Source organism: Trifolium pratense, linkage group LG4 (genome assembly GCF_020283565.1).
Source record: "Trifolium pratense cultivar HEN17-A07 linkage group LG4, ARS_RC_1.1, whole genome shotgun sequence".
NCBI lineage: Eukaryota > Viridiplantae > Streptophyta > Magnoliopsida > Fabales > Fabaceae > Trifolium > Trifolium pratense.
The window spans coordinates 788,804-808,348 of record NC_060062.1 but is presented as its reverse complement, the minus strand read 5'-3'; the positions used below and the strand labels follow the sequence as shown (position 1 = coordinate 808,348).

Sequence of the window (19,545 nt, the reverse complement as noted above, 5' to 3'; positions counted from 1 at the left end):
CATTCAAAAATATAATCAATTTATATTAATGATTCATATATCCTAGGGTATATATATATATAGGCAATATATTCAACTATGATTCATCATCAAAACAAGAGAATTGTAAAAATGATGAATATGTTGTTCTTTGTTTTTTATTTGGCGACTAGCACTACTGTTTACACAGTTGATAGTTTGCAACGCATGTCGAAAGATGATTTAGAGTTGGAGAGACAATTAAGTCTCATTAACAAGTCTCCTATCAAGAGTATTCATGTATATAAACACATTTTTATTATTGGTAGTTTAATTTGATCTTCATGTTTAATAAAATTTTGTTTTGATTCATTTTGGTTGTTCCTATAGGTCGAGGCAGGGTACATAGTTGATTGTGTTGATATCTATAAACAGCCGGCTTTTGATCATCCCTTGTTACAAAATCATAAATTGCAGGTAAAATATTTTACCATGGTTAATTATATATTTTTTGTTTTATTTTTTACCTATATATACTCTTACTTTCAATATTCATTTTATCTGTGGTAGATAAAACCAAGTTTTGAAAGAAAAAATAGTCAAACAAGTATGAAGATTTCGCCAACCAAATCCCTTTATGGGCTCCAGAAAGTTAGTTGTCCAAAAGGAACTGTTCCTATTCGAAGAGTCACTAAAAATGATCTCATTCAAGACAAATTCAATGATCGTAAACTAACTCAAAATAGCTTTCGCACTAGTGTAAGTTTGCTCATATATACAACTGAATTTGTGTCAGGAAGGACTTCATTTTGGTGTTAATATATTTCATTTTTGTTTGTTCAAAACAATATATAATGGTTCAATATATTTCATTAATATATATTGGATTGTATTGAACATGTAGACTGCTCATGTATTTCTTCGACCTTCCGGTGGTCCTTACTATGGAGTAAATGGAACTACTAGTGTTTGGCATCCAAGTGTTGTTAAGGGTCAAGAAAGTGCAGGGCATTTATATGTCCAAAATGGAAATGGAGATGGTACTAATAAAATTGTAGTTGGATGGCATGTGAGTTTTAATTTAGGATTTAATTTATCCCTATTATTATATCAATATTTTTTATTCTTAAAAGCATTCATTTTATGGCTTTATAATTTAAATAAATTTGATGTAATAGAAAAAACTAACTAATATATCTGATACATGATGTTAGGTATTTCCACAATTATATAATGATAATTATACACATTTATACACATATTGGAAGGTAAGTAATTTTTTAATTTTTTTATCTTTACTTGTATTACAACATAAGAAATACTTCGTATCTTGGCAAGATTTGTTCTTACTAAAATAACTAATTTTTTCAATGTTTAAAATTTTTTTAAAAATTTGCTATTATTTGAAAAACACAATTTTCATTCTTTAAATTTTGATGTTATTGAAAAACATTGTTTTATTACTTTAAAATCTAACATGATACTTAAATATCACAGTCAGGTAATGCAAATGGATGCTATAATATATTGTGCAGCGGTTTCGTTCAGACCGCCCAAATATATTTTGTTGGTTCACGCATACCACATACATCAGTCTATCGTGGCACTATGACTGAGTTGCCAATTTCTCTTGTTCAGGTTAATTTTTACTTAAAATTTTAATTGAAAATATATAGATTATTTTTTTTAATCGGCTAAATTTTATTAATGAACAAATTACTTAAACAAGAAGTAAAGTATAATAGAAATTGTCAGATTATTTTACAAAATCAAGGATTTAAATAATATATTTACAAAATTTTATGGTATATATCCAGGATCCAGCAAGCAAAAATTGGTGGTTATCTGTGGCATTTAAGACAATTGGATATTTTCCAGCACACTTGTTCTCTAACTTGAAAGAAGCTGATGAAGTGGGATGGGGTGGGCTTACAGTAACTCCTTCGGGTACTGATAGTCCTGCGATGGGAACAGGAGGTCTCCCAAATGGTGATTTTGGTTACGCTTGTTATTTTAGGAACGTTGCATATCAAACCGTATCCAGAAAATTTATTGGACCCGCAACAAGTTTAGCAGCCACATTAAACGATTGCCCTAATTGCTATAATGTTCGCTACTATGGAGATAAAGGAGGACAATTTGGATATTCTCTTCAGTTTGGAGGACCTCCATGTTACTGTGGAAAGTAATTGTATAAAACAATATTGCAACTCTTTTTGCAATGATTTATGAATGAATATGGTTTTTATTTTATTTTTGTAATTTTGATAATGTTATTTATTAAAATAATTTAAAGTTCCTTTTTATAGCGTCTGTTTGTTTCCAATGATTTTGGAAGGAAAGATTCATGAAGGAAGGAAAGCTCAGTTTCCAACATCCTTCTATTGTTTGGCACATGAAGGGGAGGGAAACATTTGGGACCCACACATTTATTCTTTCCGTCCAAAAGTGGAGAGAAAATGGAACAAAGACAAAAGCTTACGTGAAAATGACAATAGTATCTATCCATATGTTGTTTTTAAAATTCACACCTAAGGAAATATTATATTATAGGGATATTGATGTCTTTTAAAAATTTATTCTTTTTTAATTTTACTTTTTATGTTTCTTTCCTCTCACTTTTTATTCACTTTTGCTCAAACCAAACAACCATACAATCAACTCATTTTTCACTCAGTTTCTACTCATTTTCATTCCTTCAACATTCTTTAGGGATGGCAATTTGACCCATACCCAGAGGGTACCCGCAAAAATTACCCACAACGGGTAGGTAAAAACCCGCATTTTGGGTACGGGCACGGGTATGGGTAATTACCCGCAAAAAATGAACGGGTATGGGTGCGGGTACGGGTACCTTAGTACCCAACCCGCCTCATACCCGCATAATATATATTTATTTATTTTATTTATATTATTATATTATAATATATGTAAATCAATTTAAAAAAATACAACTCTACTAAACTATTACATATTTTTAATAAAAATGTTTATTTATAACATAATATAAAAATAATGTGAATATTTAACATAAATATGAACTTTAAAATAAGGTTAGTAATAATTTTGTTTATAATCTTCATTAGTCAATATTAAAATCTTTGAAATTTTTTTAATTATATTAAAATTATATGATATTTTATAATTGATCAATTTATTTTTAGTAAAAATGCGGGTAACGGGTACGGGTACGGGTATGGGTACCTAGGTACCCATAGGGTATGGGGACGGGGGCAAAAGTTATTACCCACGCGGGTTTGGGGATGGGTACTGGTATTTTTTCAATCTGCGGGTATGAGGATGGGTACTTTAGTAACCTACCCATACCCTATCAATTGCCATCTCTAAATTCTTTCCTCTTACTACTTTATTTCCTTTCACTTTCTTTTGTCAACCAAACAAAGCCTAAGAGTCAAATAATATAAAAATATATGTCTCAATGAAGACCTTATACATCATGACGACAACTACACAAATATCACAAATAGACTATTTTTCTAGTTGTATTGCAAACGTATCTAGTGGGGGCCAAGTTATTTGTGTAGCAAGCCTATATGATAGCCGAATTGGGGATTTTATTGAGAAAGATGTTTGTGAAAAAGATAAAGGGTTTAAACAAGAAACATTCAAATTAGATAAAAAAAAAAAAGGCCCAACTTGAAAAACTTAAATTTTTTAGAGAACTCTGATGAGGATCTTCAAAAAGCAAGGAAAATGTGGGAGGTGGTAACCAATTGAGCTTTTATGCAGAATTGACAGATAGAGTTCTTCAAAATCTATCGAACTTGAAGCTCAAGGAAAAGAACTACTTCAAAGTGTTATAAATACCCAACACGGTTAACAAACCTTTTAGACACCTCCCACCACCATTGGAGAAACAGAACACACCCAACACCACAAAAGGATAGCTATGAACGAACAACTGATACAAAACCAAACTACCTTAAAATTTTATACAACAACTCCCGCACGGGGCAAGTCCCAAGTCCCAAATAGATATTCCTCATACTCCAATTTCAAAAGGCACCACATACAACACGGTTGAAAACCATTACAAATTAAAATTTCCCTCTTAGCAAGGCTTTCTTTGTTGGTAATTGACCAAAGAAGTAGTTGCCAAGTAAAAACAATAACTTTTAAATGAACATGGCTTATCCATAATTTCTCGAATCAAGATAACTTATCCAAGCTCAAAGAAACTGGGGGATGGATTGAACCGAATAAGTAACGAGATATTGAGTTAACCGTGTACATACATCCAATCTTGTGGTCACACTTCTTAAATGAAACTATATATCCTTTTGACATGAAATTAGAAACAACCACGTTTTCCACCCATACATCATCCCACCAAAATTTAATATTGCTTCCATTCTCATGCTTATTGGAAAATAAGCCTTGAAATCGATATGACCCACAAACCAAGCCCACTATTAATAAATATTTGCACCACAAAGAGACTATAACCAATGTCCCAGGGACATTGTCCCCTCAGTTCTGCCATGGTCATCGTAAGTTGTAACCTAAAGCAAATGTGAAGGATTTTTGTTAGATGAAGATCACAAAGTACGATAACCAATTCTCATTTTCCATACTACATTCACTTCATTCAATAGTATTTTTGTTCTGCGCTTCGTTTCCATTTATTTCTTCGCTATCACTCTCTCTTCTTTCATTCTCATTCTCAATTTCACATCCTTCTCTACATTAATATCCTTTTCACATGTATGTTGCAGAACAATGAGAATGTACGATAACTAAAAAGGAACAAAAGATTATTGTGGTGGGGATGTGTATTTCTGTCGGACCAACCCATCATCACTCAACAGTCAAAGATTCATTAACAACAAAGACTAGAAAATACTAAAACTTTTAAACCAAGTAAGAGATTCAAGACTAGAAGCAGAAAAAAAATTAAAAACCAAAAATCACTGATATTATAGAGAAAAAACATGTCTAACCCGACAAATAATTGTGGTTTCACTTTATTTTTTATTTTGAAACTTTGTTGCTGATGACACTGATAAAGAATACAATACAAAGTTCATATATGAACATTAAAACTCTACTACAGAAAATGGGATTAGGGACCAGGGTGTATTACATCAATAACCCGTAAGATTATTCTTTTTACTGGATATAACCCGCAATATTAGTATACTACAAATGTCACTGCAACTAAATCAACTCATCAATGGATTAAGTGCTAAGAAATTTAATCATAAGGATTCTTAAAATTCTTCAAGAGGTTAGGAATGTCGTAGGCAAGCATGTCATCAACTACTTGTATCATTTTTGGCTTCAATTTCTCAAACTTGTCGATATTATAACCACGCAAGCTCTCTCTGAAATGCTCAACATTTGGAAAGTCACCAGGAGGTAAATGGAACTCCCTTTGTACCTGTTTTGAATTTTACAGGTCATATATACACAATATAATATTTAAGTGACATCAAAGAGACATGTAAGGTGAGCAGAGCAAATGAAGAATCTGGTGCATACCTTTCCAAATTCACCTGCCAAGTTATCAATGAGTTTTTGCTGAGCTTTAGATTTGCCCATCATCGCAGGCATCTCCTTTTTAAGATGACCGATAATGTAAGCATGTATCTTGGCTGCTCGGGCTCGTTTAACAAATTCATTGATCTACAATAGTCAATGAATTGAATACATAAGATAAAATTATGCAAATCAGCAACTTCAATAAATAACATATAAACAATAATTAACTGGATTGTGATATTCAGCAAAAGTATACATATCAAATTTCTCCATCAAGAAAATGACCCCGGAAGATCCACAAAATTAAATCAAAAGGCAAACTTCCTAGTAATTAAATCATGTCAATCTTCATAGTTTATTTGCTAACTATGTCTAGTAGAAAATAAAATAAAATAAAATGACTCTTCAATAAAATAAAATTAAATAAATAAACTCACTCTTCGATCACAAGCCGCCTTTGGTATATCTTTCAGATCTGAAAGAAGGTCTTCCTGTTCTTTTTCAAACAGTTCCTTTCCGATTGGACCGCTGACAGCATCATTTACAGGCTTGTCGTTAAAGGAGCTGCAAAAGAAAGGTGAGATTACGGTAGATTTGGAATTAACCCTCATAGCACAATAACAGAAATCTATAATTATGATAAGTATCAAAAAAATTTGAAAAATACATCTGCCACAATTCCACCACAAAAATAACATTGGTGCAACTTCATGATACTAGATAAAGATAAAATTAAAATAACTGGTGAATGCAGAAACACATTGGTTTCTTTCCAACTCTCCATGTCAAAGAGTACATTTTAACAATGACATACATATACTAAGTGACATACCCAATATACACACGAGTGACTTCAGGTGTGTTCAGCACCTTCCCGAGTGACCACATTAAGGCTCCATAAACCCTCATCAGCTGTAACATAGAGCCAAATTGAGGTCAGTATTCCCTAAAGCATGTACTAAGAGTTTCATTAGTATATATATAAAAACAAACCGAAGTTTAACTACACAAGTGCTTACTTGCTGAGTATCAACTTGATCTGCCTTGTTCAAAACTACTCGAATTTTGTCATCATGTCCCCGCAAAGAAGTTATCACGCGATTGAACTCATCACTAATATCAAGTTTGTGAGGATCAAACAAGAGGAGTATCAAATCACACTTTGCAGCAAACCAAGATGTTACACCCGTAAAATCATATGCTCGTTGTGTCCGTTGCTTTTCTCCAGATAGAACTCCAGGACTGTCCACAAATGTAATGTGCTCCAGTAGCTTTGGACAATCAAAAACTGGTTAATGGTTATATCCAAATGCACACAAGGAAAATCAATTAACTTATTCAATGGAGCTAAAGCAACTTACCGGATGAGGCATTTGTGAACACTCAAATTTTGACAGAAAAGCTGTGCCAAAAGTTGTAAGTCCACTAAACGGCATGTCTGCTTGGACAGCAACAGTATTTCCAGGAATGCTTCTCTCATCAGGTCCAGACTGTACACCAACACCATTTGCTAGTTAAAATTAATGCAATAATTCATTTTCCAAGATGACTTGAAGATATCTTACAATAATTCAAAGAATAATGCTAGTAACACACTTTTTAACACACTCTTTTATTGGTTAAAGTTTATATCGTCCCACCAAAATTATATGCGACCCACCTGATTTGGTGGGACCAATATGAATTTTAACCAATAAATGATAGTGTGTTGGAAAGTGTGTTAGAGAGTGTTGCTAGAACTCAAGACAATTCAAATAGTCAAAACTAGGCACTTATGCAAAAATAATTTGAAAACTTTAAGGTATTAGAGTGTTGTGGGAGGGACTCTGGTTTTCTGGCACATACCATGACAACAACAAACCTATCAGTTGTAGGCTCAGGTCCAATATGTGCACCTATTGATAGTTATGGAAAAACAACACAAGCTTCAATAACTTATGTCTACAAAACAGATATGGGAAGTTCCACACTTAGACACCGATATGGATATAGAAAAAGCAGAATTACTTGCCTGGATAACCACATTTAAGCAGATGTTTGATAAATGTTGTTTTACCAGTTGAATATTGACCCAAAAGCATAACCATAGGTTTGGCATCAAAATCACTATTTGTCTACAGTAAGTAAAGCATTGCAATCAATAAAGATGTCAATTGTGTATTTAAAACAAAGCAATGATGTAACCAAGTATAGAAATGTGACACTAAATCTATAATGGCCAGTCATTTCTAAAGATGGTAACTTACTGACCAATAATGGGGAGACAAAATCATTAAAGCGGTAAGTAACTTCTAAAGGCTTCAACTTCTGGATATAGAGTCTCTTCAAGCCATCAATTATTGATGTCACAGAGGAAAGTGGCACCTGTTGAAATATGCACCAAAATAGAAGTGAAAACCCTATAAGAACATATAAGTATAATTTCTAAGCTTTGGCAATAGCAAAGAAGTAGCAGCACACCGAATAAAGGGCCTAGAGAACACATCTACAGGATAATGCCAAATTGTTTTATGCCCTATCAGATACCAACTTAGATGGATACAAGACAAAATGAAAATTTGATTAGCCTTGATACTTCAGGCAGATTATTGGTATTGGCATGCATCATTTAGACGTTTGCATAAAATCCAAGAGATAATGTTAGTTTCAGGCCTCTAGTAACATCCTAGTCAGACAAAAATCAAACCAACCATTCCTGGGGATACTTTTCATTCTTCAAGATTATGATGACACAAAATGAAACTAGAGCATAATAAAGCTGGTAAAGAATGCCAATCAAACTTGTAACTGTTACTAATCCAAAACTTAAGATGAATATTGAGGATGTTCTCTCTAGCAGCAGATAAGGATAATGCACAAAGAAAGGGAGGAAAAATTCAAAGTCACAGATACACAGAGTAGCAGAATGCTTGCCTTTTTTGTGGACTTCGAAGAAAACCAACTGCTTGATGGTGATAGCTGTAACTGAGGACTACCTGCATTATCGCTAGTTACTTAACTGGGATTTTGAAGAGAAAGGAGCAAACAAGAAAACAAAAATCAACGAGTGCCCATATTCAATAAAATGGGAAATATATTACCATTTACATCAGTGTCTTTTTGTTTATGCTTTTTTTTCTGTAGATACAAAGCCAAGCAGTAAGTACTTTTACTAAATAAACATGAAAAAGTTAATACCATAAAAAAATAGGAAATCGTAAAAATAAATACTTACAGCTAGTAATACATCCAAACCCTCCATTATGGGAGGTTTCAGATTTTTCAAATCAACTGCAATAAATGATAAGCTCTATTAGCTAAAAAAAAACTTGCTATCGAAATTCACAATAAATATGTGCAGACAGTACATACTATGTGCATTTTAATATTTGACCAATACAATTACAAAACTTTATTCAAACAAAACAATAGAAGAAAAACCTAAACACACATAACTTACTTACCATCACTATTCAGCAGATCATGTGTTATTGGGTGTCCAGATTGTGCCAAAGAAACTACCTACATTTCAAATGAGTAAGATTCTGGAAATCGATCAGCATTAAACTTCCGCAAAGTGTAACATATTTTTACCAGCATAGCAATGATAAACTCTTGGAAACCTAGATAACCTTGTCGCTTTGAATCTGCAATAGCCCACACCTTATTTTGGTAAGGAGCAAAGAAACAAACAATTTAGTTCACGAGGTATAAAGAAAAAAATTAAAAGAGATACTTATCAACAAGTACAGTTTATGTAAAAACTCAAATACCACATGTCCATACCATTCCAATTGATAGACACAAACGTCAAATTAGTATCGAAGTGAAATAAATAAAAGTGTAGGAGTTCAAATTCAATCCACTATCAGTCTTTTTTTTTTTTTTTTTGGAATAGAAGAGGGCAAACGCCCAATCCACTATTAGTCTAGTACAAAACAAAATAAATTAAAGTTAAAATTTAAAACAAAATGGTCAATTGACAACATAAAACTCTTAATAGCAACATCTTTAAATCTAAAAAACAAAAAGTCAAAACAAAAGGAGTTACATTGAATAACAGTGTCGTTAATTGCAGATTGCAGAAAATAACGGTTTTTTCAAATTCCACTACACAACAGTGCTATAAGCCTATAACACTGCTATAGCCGCTATTTCACAATATTTGGTACTAAATAGTATATCGTGGAACAATAGCGATTTGTTCAAATTCCCATATGCAATAGCGCTAGCGCCGCTATAGCTGTTATTTAACAACATCGTGGGATAATCTGTGATAGTGTTTCCACAAATCAAAGTTCAAACCCAATTCAAGAGCAACCACTATAATTTGATTTAGCAAAGTGAAAAAGAGTAGAGTTTAGTATAGTAGGATGGACAGGGAAAGTTGAAATTGGACCGATGCATGCTTGACAGTGTAAGATGCTCATTGGATGTTAGTGTAAACCATTAATTTGCAATGTCATACAATTAATTTCAAAATAACCTATGATTTGGTGGAATACAAGATGCTCATTGGATGTTGGTGTAAAACTATCTTACATTGGCGGTGCATATTCTATATTCTCGAATACAAATGCAAAGTCATTACAATTACTATATATATAATAAAATTCTATATTCTCGAATATAAATGCAAATTCATTACATTTACTATATATATAATAATGGTCATACATTGTCGGTGTAAAATAGGTTTACACTAATATCCAATGAGAGACCACCATCTTTCCGCATCACACTATCAGTTTAAAAATAACCATACAAAGTGGGTGACATGGCAAAACAGTGGATTCTCAGTTAGAAAATTACAACAGGGGCAAACCTGCCAAAATCACATTATCTAAGTTTTGATTCCATTGCATATGTTACCTCCAAGCAACCAATTTAATCCCTTTTTCTGAACTATCAAACCAAGCAATCATATCTTAAGATTGTTTACAAGTCATAAATGTAAGAAAAACAAGAAAACCTGTTTAAGATCTTGACGGGACAAATTAGACATAGCGAAAAACTTGGTGGCATCATTCCCCGTCATGCGTCCATCACTATCTGAAAATCAAAGCGAGCACAGTGTTCAGTTCCATTGTTAAACCAAAAAAACTAAGCAAGAAATTAGTGAAAATAGATAGATTAGTACCTGAATCAGCGAAATTGAACCATTGCTGGTAAATGTTGTGATGCTCTTTGGAGCACGAACCGATTGGGATCGGATCGAACTCCAACTCCATTGATAGAAGAACAATACACTGTATTGCGTTTCACGTTTCCAAAACGCAGATTCTGTGATGTCGTTTGTGCTTTTTGTGAGTTATCATATTCGACGAGTTCGATTAGCGTTGCAAAGGAAACTAGAGTTAGCTTTCTTGTTTAAGATGATTCGAGGATTCAAGAGACAGTAAGTGAAATAATAAGCACTATCGAGGTCGTAATTAAATTTCGTGAATACATAAATCATGTCAAATTAAAAAGGGAAAATAACTGACACCAGAAAAAACCATACCATTACTGATGGACTAATTGACAAATCAGAGTTAAAAAATACTAAAGGGTCAAGGATGGAGGGACTGAATTCTCCTTGTTTGAGAAGGATTCTAAGCTAGGTTTCAACTCGTCAGAGTTGGGATCATTCACCTTGGTGGCCTTTTGGCTTCATTGCAAACTTGTAGTGATGGGTTTATTCATGTCATGTTTTCTGGTTTGTGACTTTATTCGTGCTCAGAGCTATGGGGTTAATACTCTGGGTTCATTCACCTTGGTGGCCTTTTGGCTTCATTGCAAACTTGTAGTGATGGGTTTATTCATGTCATGTTTTCCGGTTTGTGACTTTATTCGTGCTCGGAGCTATGGGGTTAATACTCAATACAACATTGTTCATTTTTTTCGCAGATGGGTTCATGATGGGATATTATAGCAATTTGTAGTGTCAAGTACTATAACTCCAAGACTAATGTTGTGTGCACTATGTTGTTGTATCCTTCAGCTGTTGTATTTTGAGTTTATGAAGAATAAAAAAACTACTATAATTTTAGGCATGTCAGGGGAAAATAACCATTTGTTAGACTCATTCAATTGTTGTCAAACTCACAAGTCTATAAAGGCTAGCCAATTTTATACAAAAATAATAATTGTAAACAAGTTAACTCAATTTTGATACCTAAAGTCGGAAACTAGCTGATTCTGAGTTAACTCGAAAATTTGACAACCACAGGAAGGAGAGATTGCCTGGCTGGATAATCTTTGGGAACCACATGTTACATGGTGTGAAACGAGGAGGTTAGTGAAGGGGATTTAAATGGCGGAAAGAAGGGAGGCTTTTTTAGCACGACTGATTAGGGTAGAGGATTTTCTGTGTGAAAGAAGTGCAACTCTGACTTTTTAGAGCATCCTCTGGTTTTTTATTTCTTCATTATGTTTGTTGTCCTACAATTCTGTGATTAGGTTTCTATTCTCTGCTAGTAAGAACTCACTCCTCTGTTCCATTCAGAAAGTTCAGTGCTAATTTCTGTTCTTCTTAGACTAGGTCTTTTTAAGTTAATATACAACAAGAGATTTATGATCCATGAGAAACCTATGAAAGCCACATTTTTTACATTTTACATAAAATGCTAGCTTAAAAGTAAAATTTGGAGTTTTTAGACCAACATATAATCACGTTATATAGAAATGTAAAGGGGACAATTTGATCTTGTAGCTGTGAAAGAAAATGCAAACAAACCTTAGCTGATTGCCAACTGGAATTCCATTTGATGGTAATCTGCATAAGACAAGAATTTTTCAGGAATTAAACTTCAAAGGCTTGTCATTTTAAACATAATCAAAATAAGACATTTAAATTAGCTATGTCAAATAGAATCTGTAATTGTAAGTATTAAAATGCTCTTTGTCAAATAGAATATGTAATTAGCTATGTCATAGTTAATCGTAGGTTCCTATTTAAGCGACATAACAGACACATGTACAAACCCAAAACTTGTGATTTTAGCATTCCAAATATGTCAGATATTTGTTAGCAGTAGAAAAGAATTGAGGATATATAAAATAAGCCGTTAAGACTACAAGATTTTAACAATGTTTCACAAGGAGTAAATATCTGAAAGGGGATTCAGTAAAATTATGCCGAGGGTGAGAATCCCTTCAAACAGTTTAAAGTGCAGTTCTAAACTTCGAGTTTAAATAATTTAATTGCATGTTCATACTGAATTTCAGAAGAGTAAAAATAGATCTTCTATACAGAGTGCGGGCCTCTTGTCTGGGAGTCATTTGTCAAGTCTGACATTTAAATTTTTCAGCAAGACAAACAAGGATCACCTACCTATCAACACATCAAATATATATGTTCTGCTTCTCTGAGATGACTATCACCAAGACTATTACTTGTCTAGCTGAGTAAAGTATCAAAGTTGAAATTAAAGTTTTTTCTTTCTGGTACAAGAATTAAAGCTCTACTATGTCATTGTGTGTGTTAGGGAAAATAATGAAAAGTATTGATACTCGAGAGTCGGAAAATGAATTATATATCATGTCAGGGATAAAATGAAACAATAAATTTTTAGCTAGATGAGACATTAATACGAAGGCACACTCGCATACATATGGCCAGATTGAACCATTAACCAACCCATGATATGACCTCAAGACAATTGAAGAATAAGAGTTTTAAAACTTTCAAATTCAGATGCACCAAGTAGAACTAGAAGGTGACAAGACAACCTCAACAGCCACATTCAAATGTTTGCACATTGTGCCACCTTCCCTAGTTTTACATAATGGCAACGAAGTTGGGAAAGAAAATTCACAACGCCAAGGCATAATAACAAAGCCAACCTTTAACATGATAATAAAATTACTTACCCTGATGTTTGTTGTAAACTCTCAGTTTCAAATGCATTTGTTGAATTAGACCAAGGTGGCGGCTCAGTAGTTGACTTTGGTTGATGCTGTAAAGGGTTATTAGAAAATATTTGCCTCCTATTCTCGTGAGCCTTGATATTCTAGGGTACATAACATACATTCACCATATAAATTACATAACATGAGAAAAATTGTGTGACATGACATAATATACATAAAAATATGATTGACGATAAACATACAAATATAGATTTAATTCATATACACCGTCAATCTAAATAATTTTTAATCGTCGGATGATTAAAATCTTTTGACATAAGTATAGTCAATCAAGCATCACAGAAAATAGCAGTTTGTTCAAATTTTACTGTGCTAGAGTCCTATAGCCGCTATTTGACAACACCTTGTACTAAACCGCGTATCAGAGAACAATAGCAATTTGTTAAAATTTCCCTATGCAATTGCGCTATAACGCCACTATATCCGCTATTCGTTTGTAAAGTTTGTGCTAAACAATAGTTACCTCTGTCCTAGTAGTCAAAACATCTTGAAGATGCTTTGTGGCTCCCATGAGCTTGTTCTTCAAGTCATCACAAACAGCATTGGAATGTACAACTCTATCTTCTGAGTAAATCTCATCAGCCAAATCAATTTTCTGAATATTTTGCAAATCCAAAACAGCCGCATTCAACGTCGTTATATCAGTCTTAATGAATGCAGTTAGTTCTTGAATTTCCATAATTGGATCATTAAACATCGACGATTGCTTCGCCACTACAACAACCAATAACAGATCATAAAAACAAAATTCAATCAATTCAATTCGATTCAATATATATATATACACATAAAATGATGATGAAATTGCTTACACTTAGCGAGTCTAGCGATTTTCTGTGAAGTTTCATGGATTCCAAATCCGATTTGTGATGCTTTTCGGTTGAATTCGGATCTTGAATAGGAATTTTGAGAGGTAGACGGTTGTTGATTAGGCGGTGATGTGGCTCCACCTCCTCCGCCGCCGATCTTCTTTAGAGTCTCCGTCAGTGATCGTAACTCCGACGTACGGTCACGGTAAGTGGAAGCCATCGAATCGGAGAGAGAAATTCTATGGCGAGAGAGATTTCGTACACAACGTATCAGTTTCATTGAGCAAACGGAAACGAACCGAATCAGAAAAGCCATATTGGACCGGGTGGTCGGACAGGGTCTGTTTGGGAAAATACAAAACAAATACTCCGTCTGTCCCACAATAAGTGAGTCATTTGACTGCGTCACGCATGCCGATGGATGATTTTAATGATTAATATTTTTAATCGTATAATAATAAAAATTATAAAAATATGATATTTTGTAAATACTCTTCGAGATGAATTCAACATCTTATATGCTAATATATGTTTTATTTATTAGTAAAAAATAGGGTCAAAACAAGATATGTGAATAGTGTATATAGTCAAAATGACTCACTCATTTTGGGACGAAGGGAGTAAATTGAACTGACTGAGTTAATTCGAAAATTCAATTATCAACTCTTTCAATTTCTTTATGGATCAAAAAGTTTTTTTTTTATTTTTAAACTTGATATTCGACTTAAAAAGTTGAACTTGAGCTCAAAATAAGTTCATCAATTAAATGAATTGAATTTGAATAATGTATAATTCAACATGTTTGAAGGTATGTTAGATTAGTCCATCTAAATTGATATACATTAGTATTATGTTTTCTCACTTGTTTTAAAATATCTAAATCGAAGGCATACACTAGTATTTCACATTTTTAAGAAATCAAAGAATAGTTAAATCATAAAAGAGATCTTCTTCACAATAAAGTTAACAATCATAAAAGATAACATAGTTAAAGCATAAATAGAATCTAGTTAAAGAATAAAAACATCAGAGGTATATACAATAATGTTATATTTTTAGAGGTATACATAATCACATAGTGTCATAGTTAAAGTATAAATCAATGGTCTAAAATAAAACAATAACATAAGTTATATGAAAAAACCTTTATTATGACTTTGCAACAAAGCTCCACTGATCACACATTGATCATACATGGTGTTATCTGCATGCACACAAGAAAAATAGGTAGAAATAGATAAACTCTCATAACAACATCAGGGCATCACAAAAGTCATAGAAATTGTGTTAGACTAGAAGGAAAATGTCATTGTGTTTCATGACCATGCCTAAATTATAAAAAATCTAATATTGACAAGTGAAAGTCGTGATAATGTTTTATTCAACTCCACAATAACATGAGTAACATCATTTCCCCTCTAGTCTCTAGGTTTGTCAAAATGTCAATCAAGTATATATCTCTCACCCTTATTATCCTAAGTCTTTCGTTATCTAACTACTATATATGTATCATTATTGCATCACTTGGCCTATATGTTCTAAAGTATCTTCTCAAATTGTGAGTTATGTTTTCACTTGAGTTTTTGTTGAAAGAACGATAATCACATAATAAATCATTCACACCAACAAGTGCATCATACTTTCTCAACATGAAAGAATCAAAGTAGCATTATAAAATTGCAATAATATGGTATCCTATTCTTCGTGAAGATATTAGAAAACTATTATTCGGGTCATAAAATAATTAATTTAGAAGGTGAGAAACTTATTGTATAAAGTCTTCTTCATCGCCACAAGCTAAGGTTCTCATAAAAGAATTGAAGAGTCATGATATAAGAACTTGCATCACAAACTACATAAGATTGCACTTGAAGTTATGTGACTAAACTCACATTGAGCTTTGTGTGCTTTGAGAGGATATACTACAACAATACAAGACAAAAAAGGAAAACTATCCTCATAATCTAATAAAAGTGTCATTCTACTATAAAGTTTCTCAAGATGAGAATGTTTAAGAAAGATTTTCAATGAGTTAATATTTTAAGATTTTCAATAAAGATTTTCAATGAGTTATGTTTAAGAAACAATATTCCTATATTAGTTCAGCAAAGTGAAAAGAATCATCCTTAAAGAAGGAATCATTTTAAGATTGAATTATTCAATTAAGTCATTTGTTGATAATATGAATGAAATATATATATATATATATATATATATATAGAGGAGGGTTATATTGACTCCAAGAGTAACTCAAAAGAGTTACTCCACATCCTAACCCTTTATTTTGTTTTAATCTAATGGACCAATATTAATCATCATTAGTAATTGTGTGACCTCATGTTTCTTAATTTATTTCAATTTATGGTTTCCATTTATCACTTTATGTATATTCATTTTTTCCTAAAATATTAATACAAGAATCCAAAATTAATTATTGGTAAAAACAAAAACAGAAAGAAATGATGCTGTTTTTTCCTACATTTTTTTCTTCTTATTTTTTTTTATAAATCGGATATTTTCCTCTTCCAATTTACTTTGATCTTGATCTCTTGCATAAAAAAAAAAATTACTTTGATCTTACACTAAGACGTATGGCAATCATTAATTTTTTTTGGTTTTTTTGGTTGATAAATAAGAAGAAATGGTGAATGATTTTATGATAATCAATGGAAAAGAAAATAATGATTTATTTTTTTCAAAAAAAAAAAGACTTTTTTTTTGTTTACGATGACCGTGGATCGAACCCATGATCTATAACGTACTACCCAAATACATCATCAATAGACCAAACCTAGTGACTTTAAAAATTAAATAAATAATACTTTTGATAGAATAAAAGGAAATGTAAATATAGAGTAATTAAAGGAATCCATAAATATTGTGAGAATAGTTAAGAAACATGAAGTCACATTGTAACACCCTAACCCATACTACCCTTAAAAACGTAATTTTAAAAACTTTTCAACAAGTGTAAAGGCAGAGTGCCACGCGGTAATTAAAACACAAGCATACACACAGAGCATCATGAAATTTAACATGAAAAGCAACAGCGGATTCCAATCAAACCAAGCATGCATATATATACATATATATACATAAGCCATATTCATCCCTAAGGATGTCACTTATACAAGAACTAGCATATCAAAAAGGTAACACCGATATACGATGAAAGCCAAGCGAAATCCCCGACTCGATGTTACATTACCAGAGCATTTACTATTTACAAACTCTAGTCAAAAGCTAGTACTAAGAGGAGTAATCTATGCTAAGTCTCCTCACCAAAAGGTACGTCAACACCACGCTAGAACAGCAGTCTAAACGTCGGCACAATCCTCAGCCTGAATATCTGAACCCCCAAAGGTCCAGCAATTAACACAAAGCAGAGAGTTAGAAAACATAATCGCATATCATACGAGCATAAGAAAGGTCTTGCACTTTCGAACTACATCATACATATTCTAACTCACGTCAAAACATCGCACCAAACAGTTATCAATTAATAAAGTTTAGCACAGTTCAACCAGATAATGTCACATACCATTTATCAAATATATGCGCATTTACCCTAATGTATCTAATGCCAATCATTCTATGTCATGCCATCCCTAGACCCGACTAATGCATGTGGTACCAATTGCCTTTTACCCCTCATGGATAAGTTAAACAGTTTTACATCTTGCCGGATTGTTCGGAACTTACCAAACCTTCATATCCCTCATGGATAAGTTAAACAGTTTTATATCCTGCTGGATAGCAGCTCTAGATCTTATGGATTCATCTAATCCGATCCTCGGCTTCCTTATGGACTCAAAAATCCATTTAAATCTATTGGAACCCTAGTTTCCAATTCAACATATATATACATGAATGCATGTATGTTTACACATATCATCAATATGATATTTCTCTAGCTCGAAGCTACTCTTTTATGAATGCGGGAACACAATCCTAACACATTCACTTAACATTACAAATTAATGCCAAAACATCACATTGCTCACTTAAGCGACAACTTATTGCATACATGTTTATCAATCATATAACGATTAACAATAAGCATTAACAGCATCAACATGTATCAACAATCATGTAAGGATACTTTTAAACCATGATACAAGTGCCTGATCACACTTACAACCATCAACAAGAATTGCTGTCACAGAGGCCTTCGCCAAGCGAAGCCTTAGCGAGACATAGCGAACCACACCAGGAAGTCACCTGCTCATGGCGAGCATTGGCGAGCTTCAACGAACTATTCGCTGAGCGAAGGCTTAGCGAGCCTAAGCGAACCTCACCCGGGAACCACCTGCTCATAGCGAGCTTCGGCGAGATCCAGCGAACCTGTTCGCTACAGCGAACTCCTGGTCGCTTAGCGAACTACACCAGAAAGAAAATATCTGTTCTTGAGTTTCTAAGGCGGTTTAACATTAAATCAACTCAAAAATTCATTCAAACATGTTATAAATTCATATAAACAGCCATTCCAAACATATATGGTATCAAGGAACATTAATCATCCCTTCCAAACATCCAAATACCTCTAACAATCAAAATCAAGCCAATTACTTGAGTTTTAAGTAACTTTCTCAAACTTTTCAAACATGGTTCAAATACATACATATTTTTCATGAAATCAAACTAGTGATTAACACATACAAAGTGATGATGAAGAACATCATACTCACATACAAAAGCTTAATCAAAGTCTAAAAGAAATTGAGTGGGAGAGTTCGGGAATGGAGACATAGACAATCTCCCCTCTCCTTGCCACTCAAGAATCATGAATTCTAATCTCTTACCTTAAGCAAAGATGATGATCCAAGCCTTCTCTTGCTCAAGCTTTCTCTTAGCCAAAACCCTAGCTCTTGCTCTATCTTGCTTCTACTCACTCAAACTCAAAGAAATGAATTTATGATACTATTCATATGTTTGACTTGCTACTTATACTACTTCTCATTTGTCATGAACCAAGCCCAAATGGCTTAGGCCCATGCCTCTCACGCCCATTTAAGCCCAAAACAAGGTTCTCGCGCCTAATAACTTACGTTCGGCTAAATAATTATTCGCCGCTCACTAAAATAATAAAAGCCAATTAATAAATAAAATAACATTTAATAAAATATACGAATACGAAAAATGGGTCGTTACAATCCTACCCCCCTTAAAAGAATTTTGCCCTCGAAATTACCTAGAAACAGATCGGGATAAGAATCTCTCATCTTGCTTTCCAACTCCCACGTCGCATTCTCACCAGTCGGTCCTCCCCACACGACTTTCACGGATGCAATCTCTTTGTTTCTCAACCTCTTCACTTCTCTTCCTTCTATCCTCAAGGGTACAGTCTCAATGGTCAAGTCATCCCTCACTTGAACATCGTCCG

The 19,545-nt window shown here is 33.2% G+C and overlaps 3 protein-coding genes across 5 annotated transcripts; 1 reads left to right on the top strand and 2 right to left on the bottom strand.

Moving 5' to 3' along the window:
• Window positions 1-78: 78 nt before the first annotated feature.
• Window positions 79-2,147, top strand: LOC123920580. Its single transcript, XM_045972865.1, has 7 exons — window positions 79-258; window positions 349-435; window positions 529-717; window positions 863-1,027; window positions 1,173-1,226; window positions 1,456-1,596; window positions 1,776-2,147. The coding sequence occupies exons 1-7, from the start codon at window positions 79-81 to the stop codon at window positions 2,145-2,147; spliced, it is 1,188 nt and encodes a 395-aa protein (XP_045828821.1).
• Window positions 2,148-4,911: 2,764 nt separating this feature from the next.
• Window positions 4,912-11,470, bottom strand: LOC123920408 (EH domain-containing protein 1-like). 3 transcript variants are annotated; one of them, XM_045972667.1, is made up of 17 exons: window positions 11,194-11,469; window positions 10,580-11,073; window positions 10,412-10,491; window positions 9,034-9,102; window positions 8,904-8,961; window positions 8,675-8,730; window positions 8,541-8,577; window positions 8,374-8,435; window positions 7,711-7,824; window positions 7,472-7,574; window positions 7,306-7,355; window positions 6,822-6,950; window positions 6,480-6,731; window positions 6,293-6,372; window positions 5,898-6,024; window positions 5,461-5,604; window positions 4,912-5,359 (listed from the first exon to the last, which is right to left on the bottom strand). In XM_045972667.1, exons 2-17 carry the CDS (start codon window positions 10,668-10,670, stop codon window positions 5,174-5,176), a joined length of 1,638 nt encoding a protein of 545 aa, XP_045828623.1. In that variant the 5' UTR covers window positions 10,671-11,073; window positions 11,194-11,469; the 3' UTR covers window positions 4,912-5,173. The 3 variants fall into 3 exon arrangements, with proteins under 3 accessions (XP_045828623.1, XP_045828624.1, XP_045828625.1); XM_045972668.1 differs by lacking the exon at window positions 9,034-9,102 and having other exon boundaries at window positions 10,580-11,469; XM_045972669.1 differs by lacking the exons at window positions 7,306-7,355; window positions 7,472-7,574 and having other exon boundaries at window positions 10,580-11,470.
• LOC123920579 (syntaxin-31-like) lies at window positions 10,672-14,434 on the bottom strand (the record flags this gene model as incomplete). The annotated part of the gene is made up of 4 exons (XM_045972864.1): window positions 14,166-14,434; window positions 13,817-14,067; window positions 12,158-12,196; window positions 10,672-10,722 (listed from the first exon to the last, which is right to left on the bottom strand). Coding segments are annotated over exons 1-4 (558 nt in total), but the record flags the coding sequence as incomplete, so codon positions are not given.
• Window positions 14,435-19,545: the final 5,111 nt, after the last annotated feature.